Below are 15,093 nucleotides of genomic sequence, written 5' to 3'. Positions count from 1 at the left end.
AGTGAAACGTGACAGATTGACGATGAAATGTTATCGTGCATGTCATTTTGTTATTATGTGTTTCATTGTAAAAATATAATTTGTCTCGTATTTACCAAATTCGTAAAAATAGACCGCGAGTAAAGTTTCTTTGAATTTTATACGTAAAAGTACATTTTTCAATAGCTATCCGTGTGTTTTCCTGTCTGAATAAACAGTCTGAATCATTTTACATGCTTTTTACGACTATTTACTGACTGTTAGGCGGAAAAAGAATAATTGTGACCGATCTATAGAAGTGTTTTAAAGTCATCTGCTTAGTCTGTTTTATCCAAATTGGCTTTATTTACAAATGGCATGTCGGACAAAATTACGTGTTATTTCACGCAATTTCTCGCTTCTGACGTCACGACTTTAATATAGCCGCGGTGAGTACTCAGGAGCCTTAAAGGGAAAATAGCGTGCAAGATATCGTGGAATATTTACCGTTCGTTCCATTTATCTTGCAATTATCTTGTGATATAATTCTATTTTGGTGTATCCAAGTGAAATGCATATTAGTGTGCCGATAACGTACAACTGATATTTAGATTGAGAAGTACGATCGTATGTATTCTAAGCCTACAAAAAGATTTGCAGGATAAATACAAATAATAGAATAAATTTATCAGTAAGGTAAGACAGTGATCAGTGTGATAATACCGTGATGTGCATTGTTAATATTGTCGACGATTAAGAAAGATATTTTAATAAAGGTTTCACTACACTTTATTGTGGTCATACACGTAAAGTATATCGTATAATATAGAAACACTCGTTCTACTGCTCCTCCATTCAACTTGTGAAGTAATATAAATGTAAAAATGTAAAATTCGACATATATTGCCTTGCATGCTTGACAGTCTAAAGTCAGTCATGTAATTCACGGATCAACGTGAAGGAACACTAATCACGTATTACACGGAGCACACATATCTATTCTTACGATTACTTCGTAAGAGTATGTTTTCTATTGTTTAGAGGCGTTTTAGAAATCATTACATCTTAAAAAGACACGTTTCATTAAATTGTTTTATTTCCGTCTCCGTTTTTTAAATACTTGGAAATACGTTTATATTTACAAAACACTGAAACGTTTACGTCAAGTGAAATCTTTAACTTTAATGTTTTAAATCTGAAACACCATTTTTTAAAACTAAAATTTTTATTTTAAAAACGGAGACAGAAATGGAATGTTTTAACATCTTATAATTGAACACTTGTTTCTTCAGCGTAACAGTTTTCACATTGCTCCACAATGTTAACGCTCTGTAAATATATAATGTATTTCCGCGATGGACCGCAGAATTTATGGATTTTTGTAATGACTTTTGTTAATTCTCTCTAAGTCTTCGCGCTCGAACAATTTCCCAAACGGGCGGTATGATCCAGTAGCATCCGCCGAGGAATTGCAGCAACGCGACCACTCGAAGACACACGTTTTCACCTGCAATCGTCAAATCATAAATTTGATAAATGTCTTTGGTCGTAAGGTTTACCTTGTTATTGTCATATTAGGCGTATTGCGTGTACCAAAGAAGCGAAATTTATAAAACTCTGTAAAATGTAAGAAGGAAAAGAGAAAACAAATAAAGATCGATATTACGAGAGACACGTACTGTGCACGAAGCAGAAGGCCAGGACACCCAATCCGACAATAGTGGAAAACAATCTATGCGAGCGATGTGCGAACTGATTCCCCAGTACATCGCAGAGTGTTAGGTCTTGGCAGGCGAACAGACCGCTTATATCAATTCCTCCAAGTAGCGACCACGTTAGAAACCAATAGTAGTCATATGTATAAGTTAGGTCTAAACACGAGAAGAATTTGCTCTTAAAATTTTCCCTCAATTGCGGTAGTTGGTGAACAACATAAATTTTGAATTTTATTATGTTTTTAATAAAATTTAGTAAAATTTTAATAACATTTGGTTAAATTTTTATTAAAATATAGTAAAATTCTTCAAAGTTTAAATTGTCTCAATTATATTATGTCTCAATAAGGATCAATTCGAAAAAAATACTTTTTTTCTGTGGATATGGCATTGATAAGAATCAAAATGAGTTTTGCTTCATATTGAATCAACAATTATTGTCATATACGTACAAGTAAAAATCTTTTTTAAAGAATTTGATACGTCTGTGCTTACGTCTATAAGTAGTCTTAATAGCAATAGCAATAGCGATTTTAGATAGCTATTATTAAATTAAATTGAAATGAAAGTGTTGCATATATTTTTTGCTAAAATTTAAGATTATTAAACTCTTTAAAAAAGATTTCATATTCTTGATTTGGTTGCTTTGATTTAACTATTTTTTTTCTACTAATAAGTATTTAAAAAATAATATAGAAATTCTGAAGATTATGTAAATTCTAAGCAAAATTTTCATCAGAAGGACTTAACACTATGTAATCTTGCTTTCAAGCTATAATATCGTCTAGGACTAATTAAACGTTACATTGATCAATGATGCAACGTTATATTATTTAGAAATCCTGGAAAAATGCAAAATATTATACACGCACTGAACAGAATAATGCTGCCGAGCCAACAGGCACCACCAAAGTATATTCTTCTATATTGAGCGCTGGTGACGGTGGACCAGTAGCTAGCAATGCTGGGTACGAAAGAACCAATGCCAGCGACGACCAACAACGTCACCCAGTCGTCTGTATGATAATCCGGTTCCGTTCGCTGCAAGAATAAAGCGGGCACCAGGATCCAGAAGAAGAGCGAGCCGGCCCTCATCCCAATCCATGTCACCACGGCTGCCCAGAACCTGAAATAGCGCACTACGTGAAACTCCTGCTTCCACTTGCTGCCCGATCGCAAGGTCGGATTGACGAAAAGTTCGACGTCCTCGTCCGGCTCCTGATATGCGTAGATGCTGTTGACTTCGCTAAATAGAGGTATGGCGTTTCTGTCCTGCTTCTCGCTAGTGTCATAGCTGGGATTATCCGTCCCGTTATCCCGTCGTTCCGATTCCGACTCTCTGTCAGGCGACATTCGAATGCCCAATTCATTATCCTCGTCGGATAATAGCAATCTGTTGACGAAAACGTAACGTTATTATAGAGTGGAAATACAAGCTTGCCTAACGTTAAGATAGTTTGTTTGTGATAAGAAGTTTTCTTAGAATTCTTCATACAATTTTCATAATTTCTCAGATTTTTTTGTACGAATTGAAATATTTTTCAAAAATGTTGAGAAAGTCTATATTTATTTTTAGAATTTTTTAAATATATTTCAATATATTCTAAGAATTCTAAAATTTTATAATTTTGTAAAAAAATTTGTAAAATCTAAAGAAGTTTAAAATATTTAATACATATACATACACACACACATATATATATATATATATATATATATATATATATATATATATATATGCATATTTAAGATATATAGGTAAGATATAAGAAAATCTTAAAAATATTATAAAGTATCTATTATAAGAATTTTTTCACTTGGAAAATATCTTTTTACAAAAAATTTCAAATGAATAAGTCTACTTTAATTAGGTATTAATGTGAGAGTTTACATTGAACTCTTTTGTTGAAGAAATGGAAAGAAATGGGTATTGTAGAAGTGAAACGAGAATGTCCTCCGCAGTCACCTGTAAGGGGATGCTCGCTGCGGAGTTGGGAATCGTAGGGCCAGAGTGCCCAACGCGGTAGGAACAAAGGCGATCGTCATCAGCAGAAGCCCATCCTTCAGGCCGGTGTCCGCGAGGAGAAAGTGCGTGAGCGCTGGCACAAGGGTAAAGCCGACGGACGTAGCGATATTTTTCAGCATCAGCGCCAATGGCAGTCGCACCTTGAAATGTCTCCGCAATACGGTTTCGCTTTCGACGATTACGAAACTCGCTCCTATGCCCATTACCGCACCGGCGCTTAAACCAGCTAGATATGCGCCTACACCGCCGGTCGCCAGGTATCCAGAAGCTATTACGCCAATAGTGAGAAGAGCCACGCCGATGAGGCCAACCAGTCGAGGTATCGACGCCAACTCTGTGATGGCCTTGGTCCACGGATCTGAAAGATCGAACAAAGTTAATGACAGTGATAAAGAACCAATGTATCCAGACAAAATTCTCATTTATTTCATTCTCATAAAATTCTTATATTTAAAAGAATTTTTCAATTTGATGATTTCCTTCAGAAATTATAGAATAAGAAATCTTAGATTATTTCAGAAATTTTGTATATAAAAAAAAATATAATCTTTTTTTGTACTTTTAAAGAGTTTTGATTTGTATAGAAAAAAAAATCGACGAAATTTGTAAAAGATTAAAATATGACATAAATTTTTAAAAAATTCAAAAATCCATGTAGAAATTCTAACAAATTATAGAACAAATGGTTCAATTTTGATTATATAAATTGTATTGTGTTATTTGTATAATTAATACATAAATTATTAATTAATAAAATTGAATTATATATATATATATATATATATATATATATATATGGTTGTATATATAAAATTTAATTTTACTTGAATTTGTAATGAATTTATTGCATAACATTACATTGAAAGTAAAACTGTATTCTTCTAATTAAAAGAAAAGCATTAAAGATCCAGTATTTGGGACAATTCGTTCCAATAATTAGGCTATTTATTTTATAAATCATTCTAAGAGAAAAAATTTGAAATAATAGTAATATAAAAACCGAGCACCTGCTAAATTCCAAAAAGCGACGAACAATAGAGGCGGCAGAGTGACCTCGCTCCATAAATCGAAGTAAAACGAACTGCTGATGGCTAAATATCCCCGCACTATGCCATACATCGACAGGACGCTAGGTACGGTAATCTGCACATTTTAATAATAAGATATCTGCATTTGTACTTTGGAAACATCCTATGAATTTATCTATGCTTTCCGATGCACCGTGTGATATCTAGTGAACGCATTATACAGGGCATCGAGAAATATAGCAACAATATCAGAGATTCTGTACTTACCTATCGAAAACATTACAGATACTAACGCGACGTTGGACGACATGGCTCTATATAGAGGAAGGTCAGTGATCATGGAATATATCTACGTATATAGGGTGATAGAACATCATGATATCTCGTATAATTCACGTTGAATTCTAAGAACAACCGTTAAAATTACTTTGTTACAGTCTATTTAGACATTGTAGAATGGTTACTGGTCATTCGTTGTATTCTTGTAAAAGTTACATTTCACTTTTGCGATAGTAGAAATTTTTACAGGTATATACTATCTATGTAATTTTAAGAAGTATATTGTATATTAATTTTTCAAACAAATATACTAAAAATTTTTTGTTTATTCATTACAAGTTCAAACGTTGCGACTCTTCTTTGGAGTCATCATCAGCTTAATAATAACAAAATTAGAATGTCAGGTCATCGTTGGTTCAGTGTGCGAACGAGTCACTCACGGTTTACCGAACACAAAGTGCTTATTTTCCATTTTATATTATAAGAAGGTATGATTTAATCCCTCCTGAAATGCCGACGAGGATTAATGGATAGCGATGAAGCAATTGATAATAAATCAGTGAATTCTTTTTAATCCATAGAGATACAATTCAGATTGCGTTTCACTGCAACATGATGTTTTTTCACAGGCATTACTTCTACGTGACTAAATGACTAGTCATGTAGGAGTGATTTATAGCGCAGAATTTAGGGAGATCAATGCATACGGAATCACATAAATATGTTTCAGAACATTGTAAACGGAAACATTTATATCGTAAAACAACTGACATGTAATGAATTGTACAGCCGTCGCAAAAGAAAAATTTTTAAATAAAATATGTTTTATGAAATTTTTGTCAAACTTTATTTTGTAACACATATTTGTGTGTGAAATTTACGAATTACTAATTTATGCTTTTTTATGAATAAAAGTACCATTTATTATATTGATTGTTAGTATTGCTCGATTTCCCTATTATTACACAAACTCATCTTTTGTTTCTTTCTTCAGTTTTGTAAATTACGTTCATTCTATATACCTGATAAACTTCTATCTATAGGGTGATTGGTAGAAACTCTATGGCTGGTATTGGTTAGAATTGTGTCGCGTTTACTGAGTTATATATTGTCGAAAAACAAAATGATATTCCACAACCCCCTCTTTTCCTCTATATCATATAGCAAATTTTCGTTAACGAAAAATCATTGTTCGATTCGTGCGTTCCTCATATCCGGAAAACTTACGTCGTAAACAACGTAACACCTGGAACAGAATTATTTTTTACGTATTGCAACGAGTCGTTATTTACGCATCGAACAAAGAAAAAAAAGACTGCACGGTATGATAGCTTCTTTTCAGATAAAAAAACATATCGATACCATTGAGCATGCATTTCTAAATACCCTGTATTGCGTCTAATCCGAATAATTTTCCGATTTTGTTATCCAGTTGCTTTTACAATTTTAATTAAGTTAATTTAATTCAGTTTTAACGAGGGAGAATTACGAATATTTAAAAATTTAACAAAAAATCGGACAATGATATTCAGAATCGGATATGCACTAAAAAAAGAAAGGGTTAAATTAATTTTGTTTTTTAACTTGACTAAATTTTTTCAGTCCAAATAATTATATATTTACATTATAATTTATATGAATTAAAATAAATTTTATACATGTTTTTTTTTAATTTAAATATGTATTTAATTTAAATGTATAAATAATTTTATATATTTTGAGTATACGTCCTTACATATATCAAAATAAATATTTATATATTTAACTTAACTGTATAAATATTTTATGTATTTAGATTATGTTAAAAATATATGTAAATACTTAAATTGAGGAAACTTAATCGGTTGATTGAATTTAATGAATGGACAACCGTTTTTCTCTCAGTGTACAATCATAAAATCTACATTCTGTATGAATGCGCGTGAAATTTGTCCGAAAAAGGTACACGTGCACTGGTCGAACCTGAATAAAGGCAACACCTAGAAGAACCAACCACGAGTATCCACCATCTGGAGCAGTCGGTCCGAGTTCGGGGTACGAAGTAACGACCTCGTCGAGACGCAGTCGCTCGACGAGTGGCATTTCTCTTCTCGACTCGAAGCTCAACGCGTGTGAATTTATGCAAATAACGATGCTCGAAATGATACGAATTTGCTAAACGACTCCGCGGCACCTCCTCGCTTCGGACAAGTAACAGTCATTAAGGCAGCTTAAAATATACTGTACGCAGTATCTAATCTTGGTTAAGGCGACGCACCGATAGCCGTTGATAAGAAAGAATAAGCGCGTCGTTTTTGCACCTGTATCGTAACGCCTATAATACGCAGATTTCCGGAGTTGAGTCGCACTCAATTAATTCTAGATCACGACTCACATTTTTCTTAACACTCACATGGTTAATCAAGGGGTTTACCATTTAACGTAATCGTGGGACAGTCTTGAAATTATTATAAAATCTTTATGCAATCATGTTGTAATCAGTTGTAATCGTAAAGATACACGATCATATGAAATCATCAGAAATCATAATAAAATTATATGTAATCAGCAGAAATTATTTTGGATTTCTGCGCAATCGTTGAAAATCATGTGTTATGAAATTCATTATTAAATCAGTGCAAGCTTGTTATTAGAGATCACACTATACTGTCTTTAAAAAAGGTCATTAAAGATTTTTGAAACGCATTTTTTCAATAGAAAAATTTTTTACTAACCATAATGAATTCCAATAAAATCTCAAAGTTAACAGTCAGGTGCGTTTTCTTGAGTGGTTACCCCTCAATTTAATTCTACTTGAAATAAATTAACAATCAGGAATGGTGTTTCTCGTTAAATAAAATCATTTTTAATCATAAGAAGTCTTATAATTACATGTGCAATCACAAAACTTCACGGAGGACACTTTTCCGTCATGTTATGTCTGAAAAACTATGCTCGTTTTTTTACCAATAATTTGCCGTCAAATTATTAACAAACTTTGTATGGTTTTTGTCGACATGCTGCATTAGCAAATTTTGTTATGTATCTGCCACCATGTTGTTGTATTATTGAATATAACAAAATTTGTTTCAATTTTGGTTAGTTTTAAACTAGTAATATATTTGCAAAATAATAAAATAGTAAAGAATTATATAATTATAAAACTAGTTTACGGATGCTCTCTCGGCTCTTTCTCGCGTCGCATATTTAAATGCGTTGCACCATTTAAAAGAACGAGAGACCGTTCGAAATCGAAAGTAACAAGATTGTCTGACAAGAGAAAACCTTAACATTAAAATTTATGGGTATTTAGTATTCACACTTTTACTATAATAAAGCAGTTTGTTGCCGATATTTGGCATTCCCGACAAAATAATTTTTTTTTAATCTTATATTTTTAAATTATTATATATAATTTTTAAACCGTTTTTCATTATGTAATATAAAATACGTTAATTTTTTTTAATCAAGAAACTTTAAAATTCTCTTCTGTTACTAATTAAATTAAAATTTCTTATGAACACAAAAAATATATTTGTAATAAAAATTTACAATCACTGTTTTAAGAACGTCAAAATAAACGTTTCTATAAATTGTTATACCTACAACGGTCTCCGAGTAAAACGGTTTTGTTTTTTTATTTTATTTTAATCTAGACCTTACGTTAGCTTGTATACAAAACTCTTAGCTTAAAATGAACAATAAAACACAGTCTCGGCACAGTCGTCTTTTGGCCTAGATAACAAAACATGATACCCATACAGCGTTTTAATATAAGCCCTGGAGCCCTGGAAGATCATTTTATAATTTTTTTTTTACAAGTTCAAATATCGACTTCAGCAAAGATTAAGTGAACGTTCAACAGCAAAATTAAAGGATCACCAACAGTTACTCTCCAAAATAGAGTGTAACATGATAAATCAACAAAAATGTTAAATTAAATGTTTCAAAACACATTATACAGCTAATATTTTTATGTACACTTTTAATATCGACTTTGAAAATATTTATTGATTTTTTACGGAGCTATACGGATAAAAATAAAAATGCGGCAAAATTTATTATGAATTTTGCGAGTTTATTTGACGTGAATTAAAAATTGCACAGAAATACAGTTTGCAGCGTTCAAAAACGTAAATCTTTATCTTTAATTTGCGTACTTGTTGAGCGTTTTATGACGTTTATTCACCGATTTATTCAACTTTAAAAAAAGTAACCATTTTTGCTTCAGTGTTGCCTAACTCAGTGAAAAAAAATCGTACAGAACTCAACAAAAACGCAAATTAAAGCTAAAAATCCACGCTTTCAAATGCTGTAAACTGCATTTGTGTGCGATTTTTATTTTACGCTGTACAACTTAGTAAAATTTTTATAAGATTTTGACATTTGTCAGATTTTTTTACAAATTTTGCAAAGCTCTACATTATGAAATAAAAATTACACAAAAATGCGGTTTACAGCATTGACTCTCACTAGCCTTATTCTCAATTGTTTGATGTCAGAATAATATGTCATACAATATTAGAAATTTTTTTTTTAATAACATGTAACTCAGATTTATTTTCTCAACCTGAAGAACAATAATATGAAATTTTAAAACATTTAGAAATTTATTTATTTCTTCCTAAATCAGATTTCTTTCTTTTTTACTGTAACATTTTAATTTAAATATAACTTTCACCATAAGTACAAAACCAGAATGCAATGCCAACTTGCCTCTTGTGGTAATAAGTCTCATCTTTTACATTTTATTCAATGGCAAAATAATTGTTAAAATGTGAGGTAAATTTCTATTCATGCGATAGCAAAAGTATGCGTATAGAGTGGTATGCGAGTCCGAGTAAAGGGAGAGTGAGTGAGCGCGGTGGGAGTGATGAAAAGGATGTAAGCGAGAGGAAGGCATGGCGAGCAGAAACCGCGCCGGTAATAGTAGTCAATGTAATCCTTAAAATTAGTTGTAATCATAAATAAATACTGTGTTAAATATATACTGTGTTAACTATAAAGCTTTCATTGACATCTAAACATACATATTTAATTGCAATTATTAACAATAACACAATTTATAAAGAATACGTATTAAAAATTGAAGACATTCAAAATATAATAGATATAATTAAAAATTAGACAAAAGTATAACTATCATTTATTGTGTTGACAAATGTGTCTTATTTCTTTCAACTTTTTTTTTATCGACGATCGTTTGACATTTAAACCGTAAGAGAAAATCGTTACAGCCAGACAGTCGGCTCGACACGGAAGACTATCGTAATTGAGATATTGAAATTGGGCTTTTGCTTGACATTAGCATACTTTTATATTTAACGCAAAATTTTGAGAAGTCATCGAATCTATAAACTACTTGATAGGATAATAAATCTTAGGAGAAAAATAAAGTATTACAATATTTTTGAATTAATCGACTTGTTGCTATATAAAACTGAGATTCTTCGATATTCTTAATACAGGTATATAAGACTACTTTTAAAATGTTTGGTGAAATCAACCAAAGTTTGATTAGTGATTAAATGAATTTTGTAGTTATAATTACCAAATATATAATTGTTTTGGCCAAACAATTTGTAGCCTTAACCAAACAATTATTTTTATACATCTAATTACAAAAAGTTTTGTTAAATGTAACTAAGTTTTTGGTACCAATTACTACAAAATTTATTTTATCACTATTTAATTAAATTTTGGTTAATCTTATCAAACAATTTCACTCATTGTCAGTGTCCCGATACTCATCTTGTTAGAAATATAAATGAGACAATTATTTTTGAAGATGAGTCTTGTTTCCCTGCGTTTTTTCCTCGTCACGTCCTTGAATCTCCCGCCCGTCAAGAACGACACTGGCTATCTTCACGCGATCATAGGAGATCGCGTGAAGATAGCCGCGAAACGCGGCGCAAAGCAAACGCGTTGCGCGCTCGGGCATTCATTGTAAGGCCCGAAACTAGCGGCACGAGATCACCACGAAGTCGACACCTATCCACGAGACGCTGCTTTTAATTTTTCTTTAAACCGGATTTAACCGGGACTAATGAGACATGAGCTAAGGTTACCGGAAGTGGACACGGCGAATTTATTAATCGGTTCTCCCGCTTTCATCTGTTCCTTCATTCCGTTCCATGACTTTGACGTTTCCTTTCCTTCGCCCTCCCTACGCGTTCTACGAGTTCTACGAGAGTGTTGTCCTCGGCGGAAAAAGCCGCCGGAAACACGATCCTCGTGACTTGGCACGAGCGCGCATTACTTTGCTTCCTTCTTTTTCTCCAGAAGCTCCTTGTCATAACCATGCAACAAGTTCTGATTGAATCCTAAAAGAATTTAACGCAAAGTGAGAATTTACTGGTATTACAATATTCGAATTTTTCATCGCTAACAAGTAGAAGGATTCGTACTAGTGTAACTTTTCCGAAATTTCCTATTTACGTAATAGGATCATTTACTTTCCTAAAATCCTTCATATACACACATTTCATCTTGTTTGATGCAACATTATATTTTGCTATAATTTGTGGATCATTATTCTTCAGTCAACTAAATTAAATTTGGAAATTTAAATTTCTGGTTCCTTCTAACTTCGATTAAACTTCGTCTTCGATTCTCAGCATTTCTCGCAGGAGGAATATTGTGTTGAGAACCACTGTTGGTGTCCGGTGAAGCAATGCAAATCGTAAAGCGGTCGTATAGATAGGCAAGACGTGCGTATACGTCTGATACCGTCTGTTTTGTCTGCTCGCCGGTATCGACCTCGTGGCACAGTTTTCATGTTACGCGTGCGAAACGGAGAGATAATTAGATTGATATTGAGCTAAACTTGGGCGGGATAGCCGAGACCTCCGCTATCACCCAGCCAGGCCTCGTCTCGGGATAAGATCGTGCGCGATTTCTCGTGACCTCACACTTATTGTTTCGAAGGAATGCGTGTATGTACGGGATTCCATAGATGATGGGATTCCATAATCTTTTCACGATACACATGTAACCATCAAGGGGAAGTGATGTACGTCTCGTCGAGTGCCGACTTCGGAATGATCTCGCTTCGTGTACGCAAGCGCAAGTACGTTGAAAACGCAATGTTCAAAGGTTAACTGCAAGATTATAATTATGGAACAGGTTAAAATGCAAAACGGCCGACCAGACCAGACAACTTTTTATTTAACGGAGTAACGTTAGCAAAATCTGTAAAAATTATTCACGTCTGCGTGCATAGGAGGCGTTACGCAATATCATCCGGATCGCAAACAAATATGTAACGGCCCAAGTAGTATTTAATTTCGTAACGTATCGGCAACGGCAGCTTTAATATTATTAACTTTGATATCATTAGCTTCAATATTGTCATTCATATCTATTCAGCTGTAAAAATAATTTATTATCAACTAAAAAAGAATGATTTATTTAAATTGTTAAAAAATATTAATGAGGGAGGGTGTGGGCGCCTGTGTGCTTTTGCACATGTACGTGTGTATATATTCATACATATGTTTTTATTTTCTACAGTTACTGTAGAAAATATATCTTCTACAATTCTGATTCCTTTGCTTCAAATTCATCATTGTTTGCATCAATTTCAGCTGTAATAATGGATAAATTTAATTTTTAAATAGATTAGAAAGCTTAATAAAATGTTATCCCAGATAGCACACAATATTTATGATAAATATTTATACATGATTTGTCTGGAAAGTAATGTCAGTGATTTTTTTACAAAAAATTTATTAAAGTTTTCGGTACAATACATTAAAATGCTTCAAAATAGGCTCTTTTTGAGTTGACACATGGACTCCAGCGAGTTTTCCAGGCATCGAATGCGTCACAGTAGGCCGCCTCCGGAATGTCCTTTAAAGTCGCGATGCATTCTACTTTGATCCCCTCAATTGTTCCAAAATGCTTGCCTTTCATGGGTCCCGTAACATTGTCTAAAAAGTTGGGGTCAGTTATAATAGCGGTATGCACATCTATAATAGCGGTGCGGTTAAACTGCACCAGTGCACACTGGTGCATATTAAAATCAACGTACATAAATTAATGTAAATAAAATATGTGCTCAGTATAAATAAATAAATAGATTAAATTACAAGATTTTCAATATTTTTTATGTTGTTTAATAAAATAAAATGTTAGAAATTTTATCAGTCGATGTATTTGCAGTTTACTTGTAGATTAAATCAGTGTACAACGACTTTAATATGCACCAATGCGTACTAGTGCATCGAATTCGCTATAAATAAGTTTCAAATTAAGCACGAGAGAAGTAAATCAAAATGAGAATTAAGAACTAAAGTTTTTAATTTTTCTGATGATTTAAAAAAAAAGAATGTGCTGGCTACATTTAGGCTGCGGTCCACTTGACGCTACAAATGCTTCGAAGCGTTTAATTAACCAATCAGAACAATGAATTTTACAAATTGACCAATCGAAGAATACTTTGAAGCATTTGTAGCGTCAAGTGGACCGTAGCCTTAGTCGACTCTGTTGACTACGAAATTGATGTGCTTTCTTCTGTCTTTTTGAATCGTTTCCTTTTTTTCTTGGATTGAATCAGAATTAGAAACAGAAAGCGTTTTGTCTAAATTCACATTTGCATGCTCAATAAAATGGCTCTAAAAAAAGTGAAAATAAGTGTCTTTAATATAAAAATTTTTTATTTGTGTTGTTTCATTTAATTTCAGACATAGATCATCTTACCAGAATTAGTTCCTTATTAGGTATTTTAATTATAGACAAAATAGAAAACAATTGTGGTGTTTTACAGTAAAATAAATTTTAAAGAATTTCATGTTTGTGAGTAATAATCATTTTAAAAGTGAGTTGAAAAATAATGTTTAATTACTTTGTTATTTTTAATTAATTTTTAATTTGAACCTTATTAAAAACACAAGAATTTAATAAAGCCTGTTACGTCTGGGCCCAAAATTTTACTCGTAATCACTAGAATCGTAATTAATAAAAGGTTGAAGGGTAAAATCAAGTTCTGACAGTTTCTTTTCTCTTTCCTTTCTTTTCACCTTCTGTACCACGCACCCTCTTCCACGTAACAGCCAAACCCCTTCTAACATACAAAAAAAAAAACAGTTCAATCAATAAATAATTGTTGTCATGAGGAGGGGCATATCACCTGAATTATGACGACTGGTAACAGCGGCCAAAAATCAAAACCCCATTACGACCCGCCAGTTTACAGACCCGGCGGATCGTAACAAGCCCAATGTCAAAATTTAAAAAGATTTCTTTTTTTTGTTCATTTAAAAATGTTTTATATAGAAGATAATTTTAGTTTGGTGAGTAATTAAAATAAGCATGTTATTATCATTTAGTTCATTTCAATATCTTTGTAAATTGAATTTATAAAATATAAAATAAATTAGGTAGGCCTTATTCGGCAGTAGCTTAGATAACAAATTCTTTATATTTTCAGTTGCTGGCAATAAATTCATAACAGCATAATTTTTATATAATTTATTTATTTGCTTTTAATAAAACATATTTTTCAAAGATATCCTTTTTTAACAAGGTAATAATATTAATCTAGCAAAACTAATCAAACGTTCTAATTGTTGAGTATTCATTAAGACTTACAACAAAATATCATTATCGTTTACATATTGCAGAAATTCCATTTCAACAAAATATACAATATTTTGAGATGAAAAAGTAAATCTAATAGTGTTCATAAAACCAAAAAAACTATTGCTTCTTTTCGTTACTTTACACTTTATGATTGCTCGTCAAAGTAACAGAAATTCTATTGTCTACTGTTTCAATCGCATTGATTACTGTGTCTTTAATAAATTGTAATTTACTATCTCTTAAACTTTTTTTTGGAGGTATCCAACGAAGCTTCTATTTTGGGTGACATATAGTATCAATAATAAAATCTTTAGCATTATCATTTAATTCAATTATATAATAAAAACGATCGTGCAAACATTTTAGAAAATGCTCTTTTAATGGCTTACAATATTTTATATTAGTATTCCAATATTATTTTGATCCCTGTCTAATCCTTTGATATTTTTTAAATTGTTTTTTAAGCCAAAGATCCAAGATATGATGTCGCCAAAAAATATTATATATTATTATTATTATTATTATT

General features: G+C 32.1%; 1 protein-coding gene across 6 annotated transcripts; it reads right to left on the bottom strand.

Moving 5' to 3' along the window:
* Positions 1-509: 509 nt before the first annotated feature.
* LOC105201494 lies at positions 510-7,232 on the bottom strand. Of its 6 annotated transcripts, none has more exons than XM_039448816.1 (6): positions 7,000-7,232; positions 6,234-6,252; positions 4,707-4,842; positions 3,640-4,057; positions 2,546-3,066; positions 510-1,829 (listed from the first exon to the last, which is right to left on the bottom strand). In XM_039448816.1, exons 1-6 carry the CDS (start codon positions 7,086-7,088, stop codon positions 1,621-1,623), a joined length of 1,392 nt encoding a protein of 463 aa, XP_039304750.1. In that variant the 5' UTR covers positions 7,089-7,232; the 3' UTR covers positions 510-1,620. The 6 variants fall into 6 exon arrangements, with proteins under 6 accessions (XP_039304750.1, XP_039304756.1, XP_039304753.1 ...); XM_039448822.1 differs by lacking the exon at positions 6,234-6,252 and having other exon boundaries at positions 510-1,465; positions 1,638-1,829; positions 6,969-7,231; XM_039448819.1 differs by having other exon boundaries at positions 6,969-7,087.
* Between the last annotated feature and the right edge of the window lie 7,861 nt (positions 7,233-15,093).

Source organism: Solenopsis invicta, chromosome 4 (assembly GCF_016802725.1).
Source record: "Solenopsis invicta isolate M01_SB chromosome 4, UNIL_Sinv_3.0, whole genome shotgun sequence".
Lineage (NCBI taxonomy): Eukaryota > Metazoa > Arthropoda > Insecta > Hymenoptera > Formicidae > Solenopsis > Solenopsis invicta.
The sequence above is the reverse complement of the archived record's forward strand: the minus strand, read 5'-3'. Positions and strand labels throughout refer to the sequence as shown.

Excerpts from the sequence above, each read along its gene's own strand:
- LOC105201494 (XM_039448822.1), bottom strand. The coding sequence starts at position 7,088 with ATGCCACTCGTCGAGCGACTGCGTCTCGACGAGGTCGTTACTTCGTAC. Across the intron at positions 3,067-3,639 it reads CAGCGAGCATCCCCTTACAG|ATTGCTATTATCCGACGAGG; the intron begins GTGACTGCGGAG and ends TTTCGTCAACAG. Across the intron at positions 1,830-2,545 it reads CGGCAGCATTATTCTGTTCA|ACCTAACTTATACATATGAC; the intron begins GTGCGTGTATAA and ends TCTCGTGTTTAG.